This window comes from Dromaius novaehollandiae, chromosome Z, assembly GCF_036370855.1.
Source record: "Dromaius novaehollandiae isolate bDroNov1 chromosome Z, bDroNov1.hap1, whole genome shotgun sequence".
NCBI classification, from domain to species: Eukaryota; Metazoa; Chordata; class Aves; order Casuariiformes; family Dromaiidae; genus Dromaius; species Dromaius novaehollandiae.
In genome coordinates this window covers 82475285-82498423 of record NC_088132.1, presented here as the reverse complement: position 1 = coordinate 82498423, position 23139 = coordinate 82475285, and the positions used below count along the sequence as shown (strand labels likewise).

Here is a 23139-nt window from a genome sequence, read left to right as displayed (position 1 = left end):
AGTGCACAAGCGGTTGCTTCAGAAGCGCTTAAATGGCCTGAGCTAATTAAAAGTCATTAATTAAGTGCGCGGGATCGCAGCGCCTTGCAGGCCGCTGCAAAGGGATGGGGAAGCGCGAAGCAGCGCCAGCTCCCGTTTATGTGCCTAAATGGGGTGCGGTCAGCCAGCGGCGAAGGGAGAAAACGCAGTTTACAACAAAATAACGGTGCTTTTTTTGAGGAGGACGCAGCTCCCTGTGGAGAAGGCCGCGGCCGCCGCGGGGCCGCCGTTGCCGGGCAACGGCCGCAGGGCCACGCGCCGCCCTGCGTTTCCGCGCCCGCCGATTCGCCCGAGCCCGTGGCGGCTGTGCGAAGCGGAGGGCGAGGGAGGAAAAAATAAGATAAAACCTAAAATCTGAAATAAAATAAATAAATAAAATAAAATAACATTTCCCCTCTCCGCGCGCGCGCCTCGCCCCCTCCCCCGGCGGCGGCGTGGCGAATTTGCGGCCGCCGACGCGCAGGCAGGCGGGGGGCGGCGGCTGTGGCGGCGCGGCCATGGCGCTCCTGCGGGGTGAGGCGCGGCGGGCGGCTGCGGGCCGTCGGGTGGGCCGGGGAGGGCGGTGGGAGGGGAAGGGGGGTCCCGGCTTCTCTGTGGGGCGGCGGGGCCGGGGAGGGGGCCGGCGGCGGCGCCCCGAGGGCGGGCGGCCCCGCGAGGGGAGGCCGCGCTGCGGCCGGGCTGCCGCGGGGCCGGGCGGGGGGCACCGGCACCGGCGTCGCACGAAGCGGCGGCTCTGCCCCGCCGCGGACGCTGCCCCACGGGCAGCCCGGGCGTGAGGCCGCCGTGACCCGGCGGTCGGGGCTGGTGATTTTTGTTGACCGTCGGAAAAATCGGGAGTGGAGCTTTTGAGCACGTTTCTGTCCATTTTTTGGACATTTTTTGCTGTTTTGTCCGTGCTGTGTCAGAATTGGGGCAATAGCTGGAAGTAAAAACAACGTTTTTTTTAAAAAAAAGTTCGATTAGCAGGGTTAGAAAGTTAAATTGGCAGCATTAGATGCAAACGACAGAGGGCTGGTACACGGTATCAGTCACAAACCTCTCTGTTTTGAACCCAGATTTGCAAACCCTCTGGGGAAGGGAATGCGTTATGTTTGACTTTTTGTACTGCTTAGGTCGATTGTTACTACAAAAAAATCTATATATACGACCACTAACTAGCCATGTCTGCATGCAGAAGCCTAAAAGCTTGTATGTCTAAATGTTCCTTTTGGTACCTCTGACAGTTGTCTCTGCCAGCAGTAATAGTGCAGGATAAAGTCCATTTATAAGTTCTCTCAGTTCCTAAGTTTTCTGTGTTAAAAAATACTTTAGGCTCTAGGTGCTTTAAATTTTGTCTCCTAAAAATAAGATACTTAATACCTAGTTAGCCTACTTTACCTAATACCTACTTTGTTACCTATTTTTTTAAAAAAGCAAATATGAAATGTATTGAAATATGGTTTCATATTTTAGATTGTTTTTCTACTTGACATACTATCTAAATAATAACATAACTCATGGTTTGAAGTTTCAGTGATGAAAGGCCATCTAGGCACCGGTGTAGTAATTTTGTATTGCTCTGCTGAACTGGATGGTACAGAGAGCAGCTTTGCCTGTACTTATTTGATGTTAGGTTTGGTGCCTAATTCAGGATCTTCTCTTGTATCTTGGCACAATATTTTTCATGCACTGTTCTTTTGCCTTAATTTTTTGAGGTTAATGATTATTTTATAGATCTTTAATATAGGATTTGACAAATGTTTTCATATGAAATGTTGAAGAGTTAGGGAATATTTCAGTTCTAGATAAATAAATACCAAATTGGCTGTGAGTGGTTAATAATACCAGATTAACAGATGTCTTGAATTGAATGTGTAGTAAGGATTTGGGGTGACCTTTGCTTTGTAGCCCCTGAAGTTTCCAGAACACTGTTCCTTATGCTTTTGATAACATTCTACTCTCTTCTAGTGTTTATCATCACGGAAAATAGCAATGACTCTGGATATCTTGCAGTGGCAATGTAGGACACCAGTAACTAATGGTAGAGGTGTCAAAGGCTCTAGAGTCCTTTCTTGCTCAGGACTTCAGCTATCCTTTGCCCCACCTGATATTCTGCAGAGGCCGTGGTATTTGTAGATGTGGAGGCTGTGGTATTTGTAGATGTCTCTCCCATCAAGCAGAATCAGACAGGCTCTTGAGTAATTCCCCTCAGGCTATAGCTCTGTGATCAGTTAAATCAGCAAAACTCAGCACTGCTGCTAGGAGAGGTTGTGCTTGTTCTTCTGCCCCTGCTACTTCAGTCCTTAGTCTGAAATGACTGTTTTATTGAGCAGCCAGAAGGCAAACTTGACCACAGGAACTGATCTACATGAAAATTAACCTCTCCTTTTCCCCCCCCCCCGGTTCTGGATTAGTTTTCAGCTACCTCAGTTGTGTGGTCTTTTCTGGATTAGTTTTTGGCCCTGCAGTGCTGTTGCAGAGAAGTGGGCTGCAGTGAGCAGCCTTGATCAAAGAGAGGGAGATACTGGGATTGTAAAAGGAAGGTTTAAGGTGAATTCCACCTCCCACCCCCAGACTGTTTACAAAGCAACACTGTGTAGCTGATTCAGCTAATAATGCAGATAATGCAACAACCTAGCCAAAAGGGAGGAGAAAGAGTTGTTCTTTTAGTTTGATCAGTTCTTTGGGCTGGCCCACAGCAAAGCCTTGCAACCGGCAGTGCTGGCACAACTGTGGAGGAGATGGAGGGACAGGAATCGGTGGGAAGGAGGAGTGGAGGCAAGGAGATGAGAGTGTTAGGGCCTGCTTTGCTCTGGGAAGATAAACTCAGAAACAGGAGATAACCCTTAAAGAGCTAATGGATGAGAGCTAAAAAATTCTGGCCCAACTTATAGCTATGAAAAAAAAATCATTGATAACATTTAATGAAGACATAAACTTGAACTTGCATAAAACGTTTTCATTACAGTAAATTTCCAATAGCTAAATGAGAACTGCAAGCTGAAGTTTAAATCTGTCACCTGAATGTTTAGAAAGTCCAGGGACTACTTTTGCAGTGACCTTATTAAACAAGCCAGTTGTCCATAGGCATACAATTGTTAAAGCATCCTCATCTTTGCTGAAAAACTTGTAGAGGTTCACAGGTTGTGTCTGTTAGTAGTTTTCAGCCCCCTCCCCCCAATTTGTACAGCTAAGTTCAAAAATTAAGATTCAGTGAATGGATTAATAATTGTTACTTTGTTACTTTTCTCTGAAAACAGAGGCTTCCTCTATCAGGCATATGTTTTTAGTGGCTGTAACCTTTTCTCTACACTTAAAGCTGAAGAGTTGGGATTTTATTGGATGCATAATAGTTGGATGTTAGTAGCTCTTTCTTTGGGGGGGGGGGGGGTGGAATCTGCTTCTTACAGTTTTGAATATGTACCATCACTCAGGAAATCATCTCAAGGGAATAGCAGTATTGTGCTTTGCAAAGGCTTTTTAAGGTCCTCAGGGCACCCCAGAAGGAGGCCCACGGGCAGCATCTGGGTGTTACCGTATTTTGCCATCTTCATGGCTTAAAAAGCCACATAGCCTTTAGCATTCCTCCTTATCCTTGAAGTTGCAATTCTTGCTTGTTATACCTTACGGGATTTCCCACGCAGTCTTCTGAGCGCATTCATTGTGTGTTTCAGATCCCTACGTTGTATTTATATCCTTGTCAGTGGAGCAAGCTTGACCTTCACCAGTTTTGAAAGTCCTCTTCTGTAGCTCATGAAGTCCAGGCTCCAAATAAATGAGAGACAGAGGAGAGCAGCCCCTCTCTGCCAAACTGGCCAAAGAGGATGGATTGCACAGCTTCCAGTAGAAGGCCTGAAAGCAATCCTATAGCATTTCCGAGTAGCTTAATGGACAGGTGTTTTCATTTAGCTACAGTTTCACATCTTTATATATCCTTATAGTGTTGCCTAAAATAATTGTAGATGTTCTCATGGCAGTGGTGGAGAAGAAGGGGCGGGCGAGCTCTGCTGCTCAACTGGGCGAAAGTTCACAGGCTGCCTCCCACGTGGCAGGGAGCTGCTGTGCCAGCTAGTCAGATGTTTGGTTTGGTTTAAAGATAGCGCTGAAATTCTTACAGGCCAGTGTGTTTATGCACATACACCTTGCACGGGCTCTTCCTGTCTGCTGAAAACTAGATTTTCTCCTCAGAAACTGGAAGACAGGTGCTAAGACAGTTTAGATCACCTATATCGTTATAGAAGTAGCATTAAAGTTTTGATTATGGAATGTTTTTGCTCTAAAGTTAAAGGAATTTAAAATGGGTATTAAGCAAATTTTAGTCTGTGTGAAAACTATGTCAGTGTTTACATTTCAGAATATAAGCCAACAATTTGCTGATTTTCTGTAGGATGAGGGAACTGTGTTTTCTAAAAGGCCTTTCTTCCTTAACCGACAGGTTATATCACAGTTTTCCATTATGGCCTTGCATGAATCCTACTCTGATGCTTTTAGTACAGTAACACTAGTGCCTGATGTGATATGGCAGCCTCCTTTGCTGTATATTCAGACTATCTTTTTTTTCCAAACCTATTCTTGGAAAAGAGTTATTCCCAGAATCTTCTCAGCTTTTCCTTCTGACCATTGATTCTGCATACCTTCTCTGTCTGAAGTATTGCTACAACCTGTGTCTCACTTACCTTGAGCTGCATGGTGTTCAAGTTGTCTATATTTACAAAGCCTCTTGTGAATTTATGTTACTCATTTGAGGATGACCTGCTGATTTTCTGTTTGGTTTAGACTCTGTCTGCTTACCTGTACAAAACTTTTTGATGCATTTATTCTCTTTGCTACAGGTCTGGCCGTTATCTCACTTAAGTAGATATAAGGGAACTTAACTGTCCTCGTCCCTGATCCACACGTACAGATAATCCTTGCTTGTGTTGCAGGTGTATTCATTGTCGCAGCCAAGCGAACTCCCTTTGGGGCCTATGGAGGTTTGCTGAAGGACTTCACGGCCACAGATCTGGCAGAACATGCTGCCCGGGCTGCGCTGGCGGCTGGCAAGGTCTCTCCTGAGATCATTGACAGTGTCATTGTTGGCAATGTTATGCAGGTTGGTAGCATGGAAAATTTGCTGGTGGTTGATTATTTCAGTCATCTATTTCACTATCTATAGATAGTCACCTCTCTTTTGCAGCCAAGAATAATCAAAGGGATGAAAATGGAATGAGTAAGCATTCATAGTGGAGTGTTTCCTGTTCATATTTAAGGGACTTGCCCTGTTTGATTTGTGACATTACTGGGAGCTAGACTTCTTCCTTTTTTAGTTCCACCAAGCTAGTTTAAAGTAGGACAAGCTGATCTTTTTTAAAATGTGGATTCAGTAAACATTGAGTTGCTAATCCATGGTACATTTTTCGTATTTTAATGACCTGAGCTGTGTAACATGATGAACAGTGAGTTTTCACTGGGTTGTATAAATCCTCTTCTTTCTGGAAACTTAACTGGTTTGAGCCCATTTCCATTGAGTTTTCTCTGTAGATTTTTTTTTTTAAGTGAATATAATTTTACTTTGATCTGAAAGGATACATGTCGTGACTCGCAGAAGCATTTGGGGAATTGTATCTTTTCCAAAGAGCTTGTGATGTAGATGCAATTGTATGCATTGTGCCAGCATTGCAAAACTGCAGTTATCCACATATCTAGATCAGCATCTTTGTTTTAGGCAAGGAAGTAAAGAGTGTTTTTTGTTTTGTTTTCTGACTTCACCGTATTAGGTACTGATATTTTGCTTGCAGTGTTGACAATTTCAAGGGTGCAGAAGAAACAAATACCTGAGAACTTTCACAATAAGTAAACAAACATGCTATGTTCCTTCTTAAGAACTTTCAGCCAAAAAGGTAGCTTTCAATTTGTTTTGTTTGTTTGTTTTTCTACAGCTACCAGCTGAGCTTCCTTTATTCAACTTTTTTGTTTTTGTAAGAATTATTTGTGGTCTAGAATAACAGACAAACTGCTGCATTCAGCTCTCACCTAATGTTTTCACATAAAGAATAGCATTTTGCTACTAAAAATACGTCTTTTCACATGGAAATTAAATTTATTTTCCCTTACTTCATACCTATGTCCCCCACCCCAATACATTTTCTTTTCTTAGTCCTGTACTGCTTTCAAGTATTATTTGATTAAGTATAAATAACTATGAGTGTATGACCATTTTAAATCCCCCTTTTTCAGTGGAATTGGCTTGGTTACACTTTTTTTCTGAACTTGCCTTGTCAGGTAGCTTTGTGCCCAGAACTATGTCTTAATAATAGGTATTATCTTAGGACATGATCCCCTAGAGCATAACTGTTCTTTCTATTTGGAAAGTGTCCATAACAAAACCTTTAGCAATGTTGTTGTAATTCAGTCTTTTAGTCTGTACCTGTGCTCTAGTCAATCATCTACTGCCTGAGTAGTTGGAGTGCAGCTGCCTAATCGTTTTTGTTTTATCTCATGATAAATTGTGGGTTATTAAAGGAATGGATCTAAAACAGACTGATCTGTGTATGGTACAAATAGAAGTGTGATATAACCACCTTCGAAAAGTTTTAGAGGAATGAGATTTCACAGTTATAACAGACGAATGTACATTAAAATACCATACGTACAAAATTTAACAAAGTGGATATGAAGCAGCAATGGCATCTTTCCACATTTTCCACATTGCCTGTTTTTTAGAGGGCCTGTCCCTGTTAACCTGAACAGTTTTAATTTACCTCGAGATAATTGTTGCTTGCCAATGCACATCTGGTCTTTTGTCATCCCACTGTGTGTATGCTGATTTGAAATTAAGGGATAAGGGAAAACATAAGATACTATTAAGTAAGTCACTGACTTCAGAGTCTTAACATCTGCAGTATCATTTTCAGCATGATGTCTGGCTCTTAAGACAGAAAGTTTCTTTCAAATGCATGTTCAAACATTGGCCTTCTTTGATCCTATAGGAAGGTGTTTTTTGAAATGAGTCAAAGTGCTTCTTATGAGTAGTAGAATTTCTATTGAACAGAGAGCTATCTTCTATCAGTGATACAGTTACAACATTCAAACTTTTGATCAAGACTTCTACTTTCCAAAGAAATAAGAGTGTAACAAAAACTCCCGTTTGTTCTGTCTGCAGAGCTCCGCAGATGCTGCTTATATTGCAAGACATGTTGGTTTACGTGTGGGAATTCCTGTCCCAGTTCCAGCCCTCACTGTTAACAGACTCTGTGGCTCTGGTTTCCAGTCCATTGCCAATGGATGTCAGGTAGAAAGGCCTTTCTTTCTGTATTTCTGCATTAGCTTTAATCTTTATCAGATTGTTAACATGAGAGGAGAGACTTGTTTGGAAACATGTAATGTGTGTTTGGGTGAGTATTACCATGGTTTTTTAGTTACCACTGGTCAAGGCTTCCTGTTGAGGCAGCCTGCGTGGTTGTGTGCAACAGTTCAGCCACCATAGCACTCTTTTTGTGGATGGTTTTAAAAATCATCATTGGAGTTATTTCGAGTTCAATAGCAGGAATGCAACAAGTGTTAACTCAGTTGTGCAGTAGTTGCATTCTGTGATCCTGTTTGTGTGAATAGAAATGATTTGGCCTCAGAACCATTACCAGAGTTTATTTTTTGCTCATTGTTTATATCCTCACCTAGCTAGTAAGCAGCAACCTGTGCTTAATAAGCGTTGTTTCGTTCAAAGATCCAAAGCCTCTCATGAGTTAGATCATTTACAGCACCGTTGTTTTTCAAATAGGAGAAAACCAACCTCTCTTTGAAAAGAGAAGTCTAAATAGTTGGCCAAAATCACTGAGTAAGATTAATGGAAAACCAGTTAATGGCTAGAAGTCAAATCTGATGACTCTCGTTCTCTTCATTTTTGTTGGACTAATCAACACCTCTGTCAAACATGGAACTTGTGGCAGAATTTTAATGTGGACTTTAGAAGTTTCTTGGGATGTTTTTTAGCAAATACCTAAGGTTTTTTTTAACTCTGTTTATTCCATTCTTAAAATAAGTACAGTTGATTTGTTGTTAAGTATTCTTGCAATCAAACCTCATTGTTCATTTTGTCACTAATGCTTTTTCTGCTGAATAACAGTGATGTGAGCTGTCTCTGCTGCTCACAGAGAAGTGTTGCTCTTGTTTTCAGCTGTTTTGTCACAGTATTTACTCTCCGCCAAATCAAAAATAGCTTTTATTCTGTCCTTCAAAAAGGAAACAGCACATGCTTTTTATCTAAGTAGCAATTAGTCATGACAGTGGTACAGTGATTTTTGTTTGATTTGGTTGGTTGGTCAAGGAGGAAAGAGACTTTACAAAATGAAAGTGTATTTTAAAATATTTGAGCACCCATACAGATTAAAAAAAAAAAAAAAAAGGTAGTAGTCCCTGTTGGCTGGGGAATTATTTCAGATCTAATCCTCTAGAGAGAAAAATGTGGAACACAATGCAGAGTTAAGGTTACAAGTTTACAATAATATTCACCTGACTGTTCTTTCTAGTGGTCTCTGGAAAGTCTACATACACAAGAAGAATTAGTCTGCGCTAAAAAAAAAATACGTCGGAGATTTTTGACTACTTACGTTGAAAGAGTGGTCATAAGGTCTTTCCCAAATATGACATTTCCCCAATATATCTAATGTCAGTCATAGCAATTATTAAGAAATAGTAAATATTAACTGGTTTTTAAATATTAACTAATATTTACTATTTAGTAAATATTAACTAGTCATCTCAAATGCATATCAAGATAATTTCATCTGCTTCCATTCCAGCACAGAAATATGATGTGTCCTCTAGCTGAATGAATCATTTTAAGGAAGCAGCATTTTGAATGGTCAGGGCATGTGTTTAGGGGATTGGGCTATGCCAATGATGAAGTAGTTTGTGGGGGGTTTTTTAATTGTTATTTATTTTTTGGCAATTCACTTGGCTAATGTTTTCTAAAACAATGTCTCATTTTTTTTAGAATCATAGGGCCTAGTTTCAAATTTTGAGGTTTGATTTCTATTTCTTCTGAGAGGATTGCAGGTGGAGAGGCAACAGATTGGAAAAAAAAAAGAAAAAATAAAAGAGCTGCTTTAGTTTTGTGGTACTAATATTTTAAAAAATCAGGCCAAGCGTCTTTTAACCTAACCATGCAAGCATGGCAATGCTTAATGGCTGTCTTCCTCAGTCCTGTCATAGGCATGTACCCTTATTCTCTTTCTCCCCTCACTGGTATAATCCTGCTGCGTTAACAGCAAGATGAATGAGCACATAATGAAAGTGGCAGACCCCCTTCTTAATAGAGGGTTAAACTCTTCTTAAATATATGCATAAATAAGCATGAATTCATTCTGTGTGTGGCTTTGTAGGTGACAAAGTGCTTTTCTAAAGCAGTTGCTATTGTCTTACGAAAACAGCAAACTAAATCCTAGATCTGTTTTGTTTTTATGTTAACAGGAAATTTGCCTTAATGACTCGGAAGTGGTTCTGTGTGGTGGAGCTGAAAACATGAGCCAGTCTCCTTATGCTGTTCGAAACATTCGATTTGGAACCAAATTAGGAGCAGATCTCAAGGTTTAATACTATCCTTTTTTCCTGTGAATAAAGTCGTGTTTACAGAGCAACAGGAAGTATTGGATGGGTAGACACTATAGTCTTGCAAATGAAATCTTTGGAGGACAGATCCAAATTCAGTTGTTCAAAGCATTTATCAAGTATTCAGACATTTAAAAAAACAGTTCAGGTAATTTTTGTTAAGAATGTCAATTTTCTAGCTTTTCCAAAACTATATATGAATCCCAGAAAACTGGATTTGAATTCCTGGCCCATGTGAAATGTATCAATAAACCCTTACATACAAAACTTAGTTCACTTGGTATATGCCGTCAAAGTAGTGTATATATAATATAAAAACTTTTCTATTATTGCAGGCTGTGAAATAGAGATGCATAAAGAGTTGAGGTAAAGCTAGTAAGGCTACCAATGGAGAGGTAGACTGGTAGAGAACACATATGCCTCCAAGTTGTAAGCATCTTTCAATTTAAAAATGAAAACCTGAAGTTAAATCTATTAACAGAGAAATTATTCTAACAATTTCTTCTGAAGATGAATTCTCAGTGAATACAGTGGAAAATTTGCAGCAGGGAGCACTTCTGCTCTGATAATTGTTGTTTACTCAAAGAGCCTTAACCAAATCAAATTCTTAAATTAGGATCTTTCAACATTTAAGCTTTTTTTTTCTCTGCACTGTTTTTTACACTACGAAGTATGCTTGACTATCGTTGTGAATCCTTTGTGACACTGGGACTGAGCCTCAGTCCTTACAGAAAGCCCCTTTGCAAAGTTGCTAATCACACTGAGTTTCCACAGATGCCATTAGATCCTTATCATAAAGATAACTGAATTATACAATTACAGGTGGAAGAGTGATTTATCTTGCAGAACTTTACTTGTGACAGAGAGATGAGAAAATCTAGCTGGACTGCCTGCACTTGACTTTATTAGGTTAATTGAATTTAAGCTTAGGTATTTTCCCATCTGAGACCTTTTACCTGCGGAAAGCTTTAACTCAAGTGTGGTGGAGATTTTACCTGGCATTAGAGAAAAAGCCAAAGAGTCAAGAAGCTGCTGTGCCTTGGTACTGGAAAGACAGATATGTTTTCTCACAGCTCTCTAGTAAATAATTCATATAGCAGTAAAATACACTGAAAAACTAAAAATCACAGGCTTTTCCCAATCCTCTCACGGCCACATATGAAAGAAAGGAGCTGCACTAGAACAAAACATAGAGTAATTAAAATAACACACAAGAGCTTGCATGCTCTTTTGCTTTGTATTTGTTCTAATTTAAGTAAAGTATCTGTAGGCAACTTGACGTCATTTTGCAAAGTGACACTGGCTTCCAAGAGGCTAGTGAATAATTAAAAACTATTAATGTTAAAATTTCTCTACATAATAATTTTCTTTTAATTATGTTCCACGCAGATGGAAGACACGTTGTGGGCAGGTCTAACTGACATGCACATTAAAACACCTATGGGAGTTACAGCTGAAAACCTGGCTGCAAAATACAACATCACACGAGAGGACTGTGACCGATATGCAATCAAAACACAACAGAGATGCAAAGCTGGTTAGTAAATCCAGGAATGGAAGTGCTTATATGGTATCAGTTCCAAATCTGTTTAGCTTACAACATCAATTCAAAGTATTTTTAAGTTGTGTGTGACTCGTACATTGCTTGATTTTTGTGGATTTAAAATCCTTCAGTGGGTGTGGTCTTTCACCTTTTCTGGATAAAGCATGCAGCTGTAGACAGCAAAGGGTTTTAAGATGGTAGTAGCAGTGCCACATTACAGGTCCATTCTTCAGACCCTAGACCAAACTGAGCTCTGTTAGTGGTGGGAAGGGAAGAAGCCATCATGTGCTTCTAAATTGGTTGTTTGAGGAGTTATTTAAAGTAGTAGGCAGTAAAACAGGAATGGATTATTTTTTAGTTTTAATGTGATTAAATATATGTAAAACATACATATGTATAAAACACAGAGCAAGGCAAATCTTTGTATTGCTGGAAAAAAAAAGTAACTTCTCCTTTTCAGCCAGACAGACTGTATTTTGCTTTGAATGTAAAAGGGTTGACTCCAAGAGCAGAGTCACTTAGAACCACTGCGCTGCTGTAGAGGATAGATTTAGTCTGAAGCTTGCGTGCTTTTTGCAGAATCAGGATCTTTGTTGTTTAGAAAAAAACAGACAAAAAAGTAACAAAAAACCTTTGTGACCTTCAGTTATTATAAAAATTGAATCTTTTCTTGTTTTGCACAGTCTGCTGAGGAGTCAGATGTAATCCTCAGGCATAGAAATAGTGTATTTCGCAGAACCTTTATTTTCTGAATAAAGAGATTTAAAAATGCAAAAAAGTCACATTTCAAAATGCATATCCGCTAGGAGAAAAATACGTAAAGTATTATTTATCTGAAACACACGCCAAAAAAAGTTCTGAAACTGTTTTATATATGTGGACAAATGCATCTTGGATGGTCTGGCTTATGTAGTTGTTCTGCTTTACTGGCTATATCAGTGATTAATCATTTGTTTACAAAAAATGTTATAAACACAGCAGACCTAAGTGATTAATTTTGAAGCCTTTCTTTTGAGAATACAAGTGTATGTTTACCTGGGAAAAGCCCTTGAAAGATCAAAGAAGTAATGTGACTTTACTCATGGGGAAAAAAATAGTTAGCTGGAACATCTTAGTGTCATTTGCCTTTTGATACAAAGATACTGTAATTCATGCATCTTTTGTTTGCCCTGTGATACAAGTAACACACTCTAGGGAATCTGAATTTGAAAATACTGAGTAAATGGGGTGTCTGTCAGCAGGTTGAGCAATGAGCCCTTTGGCAGGGTGCTTTCACCTGGCTTGCTGCCTCTCCGTAGCGGCAATGTAATAGCTGTTCAGGCAGAAAATGCTGTCTGCCTGTCAGATGTTCCCTCCTGTCTGAACAGAGTGGGGCTGGTTGTGCCCTTTGGGTGGGATGCCTTGCCTTGTCTTCCCTGCAGCACAGCCGCGTTGCCCTAGGCATGCCTGACTCCCCTCCTTCCTTTCCTCTCCACTGCAGAACAGTCCTCTCCCACATCAGCCCACATCCTTCTGGCATGTCAGCGTGAGCTGTAATCGATCTAAATCCTTTTAATTGTTTTTGCCTATCATATGCTATTCTACAATGCTAGCCAGCATCAATATGAGTTAAAGAACTTTCTTTGTAATCCATCTTGATGTGTCACGTTATTGCTGTAATATGGGTAACTACACTGGGTACTAGGAATAGCAATACTTTGACTTCTGTTCATCTCTTTGTGGAGCAAAATACCTGAGATGCTTCTTAGTGAATAGTTTTACAGAGCTTTCAGAAGTCTTAGTGATGTGTGTGCACCACAGCCCAGATTGGGATGGGGTGAGAAGTCGACAAGCAGCACTTTTGCTACTGATCTCGCTCCTAACAGTTACCTTGGTGGCTGCAGGATCACTTTGCCATTTAATGTGGAAAGCCTAGGAGCAGGCTGGGCATGGGGAGAGCCTCCTTACCTGTATTCAGATGTTTAATGTTGAAATGGCAAGCCAGACAGTGGAAGACTTGACAAACAGGGTTGTGATGGCCATGGTGCTTAAAAAGATAGACTCAGCTTACTTTTATGGAAACTGGTTAAAACAGAATCAGAACAGAAAAAGGTACTAATTAGAGGGTAAAGGTAAGCGACTTGAAAGTGATGAATTTGGGAGTTATAACCATGAGATTCTAGGGCAACAGATTCAGGACTTCATCCTTTCCCAGCTTAACTTGATTGGAGTTATTCTGATGCTGCAGAGCTTGGGACAGTGCTTCAGCTCATCTGGGATGCGAATGGGAGCAAGGGTACATCCAGTACGTTGTAAAAACGTTGTGAATAGCTAGAAAGGGAAATGGCAGAACTGCGACAACAGATTGTAGAGCTTAGTACATTAGCAGAAGGTTTAGAAAGCCATGTGGAGTCATACAAGAAAGAGCTGTTAGATCTTTTGAATTCTGAAAACAAATTCAGATGGCTGTAATACCGATGTTGTACTTTCATGCTGTAATCCTGCATTTGTATAGTTGTGCAAGTTCACCAAGGGACAAAAAGTTTATTCAACTGCTGTCAATTCATGTCAAAACAGTCCAGTGGAGACAGATTCTGACCCTTAGAAAGATTTCAGTCAGTTCTGTTTATAAGATTGCTCAGCATTTTGCTTTCACATGTCATGCTATTTAAATCTTAGAAGATCTGTAAGTTGTGATTAGCCACATGAGCTTTCTTCATATACTAATCTCTAAAATTAGAAGCAAGACTCTTTTATAATCTCCCAATTTCTGCATCCATACTTTTATAGAAAGGCCAACTTACCTACCTGTGTGTTCTTTTCTTGGGCAGCAGAGGAGATGGGGATGGGAATATGTATTTTAAAAATCTGTGGAGTATCTTGAACATGAGAGTAGGTGGTATCTGAAGAAGAGTTACTTGTTCTGGACCTTGTCTTTAAACTGTTCCATGGATGGTTGTTTATGGACAAAGCCATAATTCAGAGGCATTAGATTGCCGTGACATTGGCTGATAGTATAAACAGAACGGGAGGCCATAAACCAGTAGAACACCTAGTGCCTTCCTGGGACTTCAGCATATATAAGAAGCAAGGATCTATGTATACTTTTAGATTATAATAATGGTGCTTTTTAACAGCTGCTACTCTTCAAGGTGGATTTTATATTTTTTCAGTGGATACAGTTGTGCCGCTTGTAACTTTTATTAATCACCTATGAATCTGTTGCTTCCCCTGCTGATCTTGATAACTAACTCCTGCCATTGGCAGGGCCTTGGCTAGAAACTGTGCCGCTGAAGGGGCTTTTGCTCCTTTCTTGTTTTGCATATGATCTTTAGGATTTTGCCTTGCTACCTTCATTTTCTGCTTGTTATGACCAGTGCATCTTATTTCATGCTAAAGACAGGATCCTGTGGCTTGTCAGGGAAACAAAAAATTGTGTAGAACTTAAAATAAAAGTTCAGAGATAGCTAAATAATATCAGACAAGACAGCTGCAGTGTTTTAGTTTTAAATCCTTTAAATCCTTTAGAGAGAAATCTGTGGGAGGATTTGAAGAGGTTGGTAGTCTTGCTACATTTTTGGGAGATGTGAGTTTTGGTTTTAAACTGAAGTGTCCACATCAGCATTGTGGACGCAAAAGGTACAGTTCAGTTGCCTGAATATTGGCATCTGCTGTCATCTTAGGTGCTGGGGCTGGATGCTGTTATGGGCATCTTAGATACCTGCGGAGTCTTGAATTGTCTTGGACTGTTTAGGCAGCTGAATCCCCTGCTAAGATCCTGACTTGGAGTGCCAGACCCTGTGGAGGAGCAGCTTGGCCTGGATTTTTAGTTCATGTACAGTATCTTATGCAAGTTATCAGTAGAGAAGATGTGGCTCAGTATTTTTTTTCTCTTCATGTCTGAGTGAGATTTGTAGCTTCTTGGCCCTTTGATAAACTACAGAACAGTAGAATAAAACAAAAGTACAGGGGGTCTGTAGCAAAAATAAATTTAGTGATTAAAAAAAAAAAGTTCAGTTATTTAAACCTGAAATAACACTGTAATGTTAGAGACTTTCTTTGGAGGATTTTTAGACTGGTTTTGTATTGTTTATACCCAGTTTCTAAAAAACAAACAGTAAAACCCCTACCAGCCTATTTAAACAAAACAAAGTACAAACGGAACTGTTCCTGAACTCCTGGTTCAGATAGAGTGAAACTTGTGTGTACACGAAAATGGGATTATTGGTCAAGCTGGGCAATCATCTGTAACTATTTTTATCACAGGTCTTTTGTTTTCCTTTTTGTTGTTGTAGCTTGCGATGCTGGTTACTTTAATGCTGAGATGGCACCAGTTGAAGTGAAAACAAAAAAAGGGAAAGAAAGTATGCAAAAGGATGAGCACCCAAGACCCCAGACTACGCTGGAACAACTGGCAAAACTCCCATCTGTCTTTAAGAAGGATGGAACGGTCACTGCTGGGAATGCTTCAGTGAGTACGGCCAAGTCTTGGATGGTGAAGGTGTCACCTCGAAGGTTCTCCAGACTTGTTATTACTGTATTTCTCCCTTACTGAGCCATATTTGGCTATCAGAGTTGTCCTCTGCCAGAAGTGATTTTTAATTCTGCAATTGAATTGCAGCACACAGCTTGCACCTGGTTAATGATTTCAGCCCCTGGATGGTGAGGGATCCTTCAGTCTGCTTCTATGTCCTAAAATACGGTTCTTTGTAGTGTCACTGTCCTTTTGTCAAGGCATCTGCACTTCTGTATCAGCCTTGAATGTATGTGGTTGATATCTGCTATGGCTGTGTATAACTCTGCTGGAATTAGCTGTTCTTCTTTCCTTTAGGGGTAAAGGTTACTTAACACTTGCTTTACAAATCATGTATATGATTACTGGGCATATTGCTGCTCAGCTTTGTACCACCATTAGTATCCTCTGTAGTCCAAAACACATTTTGCTCTTACTCAGAGTAGAGTAGGAGTTTAGCAGCATATTATTAAGGGCTGTTCCTCTTACAGTCATTACCTTAATCAATTGATGGGTTTGGGGCCAGAAGGACTTCTATGATCATACAGCCGGAATGCCTGCATAAAACAGATGATAGCCACAGTAAGTATGTGTGTCTGAAAAGTGTCTTTTATAGTTACAAGCATGTACATTATTCAATATTAATAGTGTCCCTGCAAGTCTACAGAATGATGTTTCCAGTGCAAGGGAGACTTTTAGTGGCAAAAAAATGTTTTACTTTTCTAAAATATTGAAATTAATTAAACATCTATATTTACCTTTGTTTCACAGTTCACAGAGTAACAGAAGATTGTGGTTTGTTTTCTTGATAAACTAATACAATTGTGTATTAAGAGTCAATAACAACTCCTTGAATCCAATTTTTTTTTAAGGGGGGCCTATTTAGTTTAAAGTGTTTTTTCCACTAAGAATGCTTTTCTCTTTTATTCCAAGGGTGTGTGTGACGGTGCTGGAGCAATCATTGTTGCCAGTGAATCAGCACTTAAAAAGCACAGTCTCACTCCACTGGCAAGAGTAGTAGCCTATCACTCATCTGGCTGCGACCCTAACATAATGGGCATTGGTAAGCTGCAATAAAGCACATTTTCTTGTGAAGCAATATTAAAATATTGTTGTGTTGGGTATTATAAGGGAAAGAAAGAGAGGCTGCAGTGTGCTGAGTCTAGTAGCTCTGAAGGAGAAGTTTGTGTTGCTTACTACAGAAACTGTCCATCTCACTCTGTCAGTCTGTCCCTTTTACCGCAGAGCGCTACTTGTCAATTTGGCCTAAAGGGTATGTGCGATGCCTGACCTGTAGCATTAACACTGAACTACATTCCCCACCACGCACCCCCCCTTTTTTTTCCTCCCCTTACCCTCTCTGTTACTCAGTAAGTCAAAAAACTAGCAGCTCTCCCAATCTTTTTAAAAGCCTATTTTGTCCTGCAATTCACCTTAGTTTCCTGGAAGCTTTAAATCCCATTATTATATGTTTAACTATGAGTTGTCTTTCTCACTTCTTGCTGAAGGAGTATTGGCTGTGTTTATCCCTTTCAGCTGTTACTCAGTTGTTCAGGCTAAGAATGGATTCCAGTAAACAACTTCTGTTGAGGTGTTATTTTGGAGAACAAACTGCTTTTTTTTGTTAGTCCCATATTTTATGTTTTCTAATCAAGCAGCTGTTAAGTGCAAATGAACCCTCAAAGCTGATCCAGACACCCCAGGATTTTTCCCTATTTTCAGTTTGTAGACAGCATTGTATATCAGCATTTCTTTTCCCTTCTGCCACTCTGTTCAGAGAAGTGATTGTTGGCTGGTTTCATGTGTCAGTAGAAATGCAAATGAAGCATTGTCGGATTTGCTTTCTTGTTCAGGCAGTCCTACTAACCCAACCTTTAAAGCAAATGTAGAGGGAGGGTTTCTTTCGCTAGACTTCATGCTTCCATTGTGCTTTCCAAACTAGCTCATTCTTTCTAGGTCAGGCAACTCTTTTAGCCTGTTTAAAAACTTCATAAATCATATGGAGAAACAGTTAGTATCGTAACTCTTAAACACCACAGCTTGTCCGCAGCTACTCAGAGAGACCAAATGAGATTCATAGACATGACAGAAACAGATCTGAGAACAGAGGAGCTCAGAGTGAGCAACTGCCCTGTCACATACTGATAGTGTTAGGGAGTCCTGCCTCACAGTTTCTAGTGAGAGAATTCATTGTCTTAAAAGGTCTCCTTGGCTGTCCTTAATGGTCTGTGTATTGTCTACATGAGATCCTCCCATGACTCTCACATATACAGGCTTGCTAAAATCAGTATATAATAAGATACATTAAGGGTCTAGCATTAAGCCTGTATCTTTCTAATGATCCACTGAACTTTGAACTGGGCCCTTTCTTCTTTCAGTTTTTCTGTCTCTGTGGTCAGTTACTTGTTTTTATTCTTTTCATTTTTGACCTATGAGTTATCAACACCATTTTTGGTACTGAGATGTTTGAATAGCATTTTAGGATTGTTTTTGTTTGTCTTACGATCAGCTCCTATCTAACATCATGATATCTTTGTCCTGCAGGTGCATATCTAATTAGCCCTTTCAAATTCCCTTTAAGTGTCTTTTTCCTTAGGTAGCTCTGCTTTGAGAAAAAACTCCCCTAGTAAATCAGATAAAATTGTAGATGTCAGCTTTCTTCAACAGAATGATTTTATTACCAAACTCAGTAATATTCCCCAAAAAATGTTGCTGACTTCAGTTTGTTGGTTTGACCTCAGTCCAAGGAATTTATTTCTTTTTTTTTTTTTTAACTAGAAGATTTACAAGTAAGTTGTATTTAGAACACCAAAGCAGTAATACCCATAAGGTAAACATACTCCACCAAACTCCAGAAATTCTGCATTTTGTTTTTATTTTGTTTATCTGGAGGCAGCAAGTCGTCGAGGCCGAGGCCAAGACTGCTGGAGAGGAGACTACCTCAGAAGAGTCTTGAGATTGTTTTGGGGGCTGTCAGTCCTCTTGACTCGAAAGTTATGTGTGTATTTACCAACATAGCCGTGCAGCAGTAATGACACTCCTAATTCTCCCTGTAGTGTGTGGAGGAAGCTGCCAACTGGTGAGTTCTGGGATGTAGGAGTTTTCTTACCACCTGATAAAGCAGGTGAGCGGCATATCCAGAATTCATTGGCTCAGTAAGGGGTCATGAGCTAGGTAATCTGATGAGGCTTTATGAGGCTATCCTATGAGTAACATTTTTAAAAGCCTTTTTCTTTTTTTATTAACTGTGTGTACAATTCCCAAATAGGCCCTGTACCTGCAATTACTGAAGTCCTGAAGAAGGCAGGACTGACCCTGAAGGACATGGATTTGGTGGAGGTAAGGAGGGTGACAGGAACAGTGAGGCTGCTCTTGGCCTTTTTAGCAGGAACATTGCACTTTTATGTGTAGCCTGTCATCGCGAGGTACGTGTTTCTGCAGGCCTAGAGCCTGCTTGTCCCAACTCACCTCCCTGACCTCTGTCCAGCCAGTTTCCACTGTGCATTTGCAAGAGCAATACAAAGATCTGAGGCTCATGGAAACTGAAAATTGATAGCAAAACAGAAAATATTCTCAGGTGACATAAGGTTACTCTGTTGGCTGGATTGATAATGTTTTATTTAAGTTAGTTGAAACTCTCCGTTTGTGAACAATGCCATTTTTTGCTAGAAAAATAGGCTCTTCGCAAACACGGTGCATCAGAATATACCACACCTTTTCTATATAATATGCTACATATTTGCATTGTATCACATGTGCCAGAAGGATTTGAACTTACAGTGGGTTGGAGTGGCAATTTATACATTGTCTGAGTACACTTTTAAAAACACAGAATATAGTATTTCTTTTACTGAAAATGTCCAGGAGAAGAAATGCACCTCGTTCGATCTTGAATGCACGCACGCTGCTGAAAGCTGGTGTAGAAAGTCAAGCGTGAACAGTTGTATTGTTTCTGTGGTGTTTTAGGTGAATGAGGCATTTGCGCCCCAGTATCTGGCAGTTGAAAGAACTTTGGGCCTTGACCCTGAAAAAACCAATGTCAATGGAGGTGCCATCGCGATCGGTCATCCTCTGGGTGCTTCGGGATCACGGATCACAGCTCATCTGGTTCATGAATTAAGGTGTGTACAGTTAGTTTTTCTACAGAAATATTTCAGCATTAGTTCAGGCTTTATAATACTTCTTCAAAAAATGAAGACTATGCATATCCCAAAACCTCATCTTTAATTGTACATTTGAAAAGTTGATAGCTAGTTCCCTTTCATAAAATCAGGAGAACAACTACTATGGTCTTATAAATATAAATCCCTTTCACTGTTACTTTTTCTGTGCAGGCGTCGTGGTGGGAAATACGCAGTTGGGTCAGCTTGCATTGGAGGTGGACAAGGTATTGCTCTCATCATTGAGAACACAGCCTGAGCAATTCTGGGGACATCAGTGTTGCAAAGATTCATAATTCTCTGAAAAACTATGCCTGTTCTGAAGATAAAGCGTCACTACCTCCCTTCATTTGGTGCCATTCTTGCAAGGTGGAGGAATGGCTTGATATCTGAAAAAGGAAATTCAATAATGTCTCTCTAACTGAAGAAAGTGTAAAGCCAATATGATCTTACACTGATGAAATGGTTTCTAAAAACCTCTTTTCAATCAAAGTAAATGTATTTCTGTAGGCAAAATTCTTTTAATTTTGTGAGGAAAATGCCTGTCAATCCTTCACCAAACCTGCCTTAAAATAGCAGTACAGCTTTTTAAGCAAGTATTGCTTTAACTTTTCTTCTTTCAGCTACTTCTGCTGCCTGACACATGTACCTCTTTTGTCATCAGGAAAGGTGAAAATTTAATTAGAGACCTTCTGAAGTATATACTGATTGTAGATTCATGGCTATAACTTGTACCCTGCTGTTTTGCGAGGGAAAAGAAAATGAGAGAAAGCTAAATTTTCAGTTGTGCCTCTCAAAAGAACAATAAATGTAACTGAAAAAAGAGCCTGCTGGTTTTCTTAAAAATGTGAATTACTGTGAGAATTGTTAGTCAATGTTTGTTATTTGACATGCTGCTTTTCTTGGCTGAGGAATAATTGGTGTTTACTAGGTAGTTTCTAGAGGACTCTGGCAAATCTAGTAGCCTTCCAAGAAGGAGTGTGTTGCACGTAGCTAGTGCTGCATGGTACAACTCATTTCTTAACTTCTTACAGTATCATCCTTATCTCTTGGGTCACACAATATGGGGGACAGATCCCATGTTAGAAACAGCACACTTCTCCACGGTCTGTACTGTGCTACATAGACTAGAATAGTAGCAAACAATTCGGTCTTTACTGTGATATCTTTTTCTCTCCCTCTATCTCCATGAAAATATTGTTTCACTGCAGCTTGTTCCTGCCACTCCACTGGCATGAGCTGTGATCATTGTGAAAGAGGTCATTCAAGACCAGACTGTCTAGCTTTGCAAGAGATTTGGGATATAGCAAGAGTTGTTAGAATTGGTGGATAAGAGTTGAAGTGTGCCCATCACCATTTCTGGAGTTTCTTATGGGCATGGTGTATTTAATGTTTTCAGAGATCTGTTCAGTTCTTCCAAGATCTCTTCCCTGAGTAGCAACAAATCTTTCAGAGCTCATCATGGTGTAGGTAGAGTAAATAGTACCCCCTTCATGCACTTTATTTTTGCACCTGATATTTTATTTTCCCTCTTTGTTACTCAGTGTCTTGAGGCGCACCTGTAATTCTAGCCATGAGAGTTGAATTCGATCATCCCGAATAATTGTATATTTTCTGAAAAAAAGCATCATGATGTTCACTCCATTTTCCAGGCAGCTTATTAATGTTATCAGCACAGATGATTGCAGATCCTGCTGGTTACCTCTCTTTGCTTGTACGTCATTCCAGAGTACATTCTCCTGTTTCCCAGATATAATAATTATAGTGTTTCTGCCTTTGGGAAATGAAGACAGCTTGCTGACAGTAGTCTGGATTGGAGAAATTTAACAATGTCCTGGAAGGAGCAGAAGATATGGAAGAAATGCCTTGGATTTAAGGGGAACAGTTATTTGTTGGTTGTACCAAGTTTGTACATTTTACTCAGCTTCAGAAGTATTTTTTATTTTTGTATAAGTAAGCTGTATTTTTGTATGAGTAAGCTGTATTTTACAATATAATGAAAATGTTGAGGGTTTTTTCCTGAAATGTGTGAGAAGAGAAAACACTTGCAGAAAGTATCCACTGTACTTGGAAAGCTGTTTGCTCATGAATGTAGATGCAACTTTCTACCGCAGGGTGGTGCATTTTAAACACTTTACAGATCCCGCTGTGTTGCAGTCCAGGCCAGGTTAACTTTGAATCTGAACTACCAAAAATTTCAAGTCTCCTTTTTCCTTTTGTGAGTTTCAGACAGGCAGGTGCCATGGTGCCGGTATGTCCTGGCCGGTTTAAACCCCGCAGTCTGCAGTGCTGCTTGCTTTCAAGTGAATTAGAAAGCATTTGCAATTTTACAGAGCAGGTTCCAACTGCGATTTGAGAGGACTCGTTCAACAAGATGATGACTGAAGTGATGAACCGGACAGAAGATGAAGAGAATAAATAATGTATTTCCTTTGTCCAGAAAATGAGCTATTAAACCTTAGCCCTAAGCAATTGTATAGGAGAGAGAGGGAAGAAGTAGGGAGCCCTGATGGAGGCAAACTTGTCTGTAGCAGTCATCTCTGGATTACAAATAAGCAGTTCTGTTTTGCTGCCAGTGGAAAGCCTAGTAATTAAGATGTGGTGCTATGTAGCATTTGTTACATCAATCTTGAAGCTCCTACAATGCACAGCTTCAGGCAAATCTTACTTCATTGTGGCTGTTGTGACCAGTTCTTCCCCGCTCCTTAGATCCAGACGTTTTCCATCTGGTATGATGGTGTTAAGCTGGGCAGGGCTCCGTCTCGCCTCTCCTAGCGGAGTCAGTGCTGCCCGACTGGGTCAGCCGGCTGCTGCACAGGGGCTGAGGGCGACGGGAGGAGGAACTTAATCCTTCCCGGAGTTCATGAGCTTGAGGTTGAATAACGGGGCGGCAATTTTCCCCTCTTCTAATAACAGCTCCAAGGAACTAGTGCTAGTGATGGCTTTATTAGCTTAAGTACATGCAAAACTGAATTGAAACCGACAGGCAGATTGGCAGCTGAGCATTTGAAATACACATGAGATTGTTGGTTTGAGTTTTATAATGGATAGTATTTCTCGTGAAAGGTGAGTTAAGAAGATGGAAAGGTAACCTTTTTTTTAACAGTGGTTGTTCTTTCTGCTCTGCCTAGTACCGCGGCAGGAGGCAGGGCGATTGAGTGCTATGGGAAAAAGCAATTGCAGGCCTAAAAATAGATGCCCTTAGAGTCATTTTAGAGCCAATCAGACCCAAAGAATTTGCAATATGTTGCTACCACCTGTGTAATTCCAGTCTAACTCGCCGGCTTCTGAGATGTGAAGAATTTCGTTGTGACTCTGTCCTGGGGAGAAAGGGGGAGTGT

The 23139-nt window shown here is 40.3% G+C and overlaps 1 protein-coding gene across 1 annotated transcript; it reads left to right on the top strand.

Moving 5' to 3' along the window:
• The first annotated feature begins 467 nt into the window (after positions 1–467).
• Positions 468–20623, top strand: LOC135324611 (3-ketoacyl-CoA thiolase, mitochondrial-like). Its single transcript, XM_064501226.1, has 10 exons — positions 468–552; positions 4944–5110; positions 7160–7288; positions 9466–9582; positions 10993–11140; positions 15421–15596; positions 16572–16701; positions 18907–18977; positions 19605–19759; positions 19973–20623. The coding sequence occupies exons 1-10, from the start codon at positions 537–539 to the stop codon at positions 20055–20057; spliced, it is 1194 nt and encodes a 397-aa protein (XP_064357296.1). The 5' UTR covers positions 468–536; the 3' UTR covers positions 20058–20623.
• Positions 20624–23139: the final 2516 nt, after the last annotated feature.

What these genes read in the sequence shown, in the direction of transcription:
- LOC135324611 (XM_064501226.1), top strand. An exon ending in AATTAGGAGCAGATCTCAAG is followed by an intron (nt 9,583 to 10,992) that starts GTTTAATACTAT and finishes TGTTCCACGCAG; the next exon opens with ATGGAAGACACGTTGTGGGC. An exon ending in CATCTGGTTCATGAATTAAG is followed by an intron (nt 19,760 to 19,972) that starts GTGTGTACAGTT and finishes TTTTCTGTGCAG; the next exon opens with GCGTCGTGGTGGGAAATACG.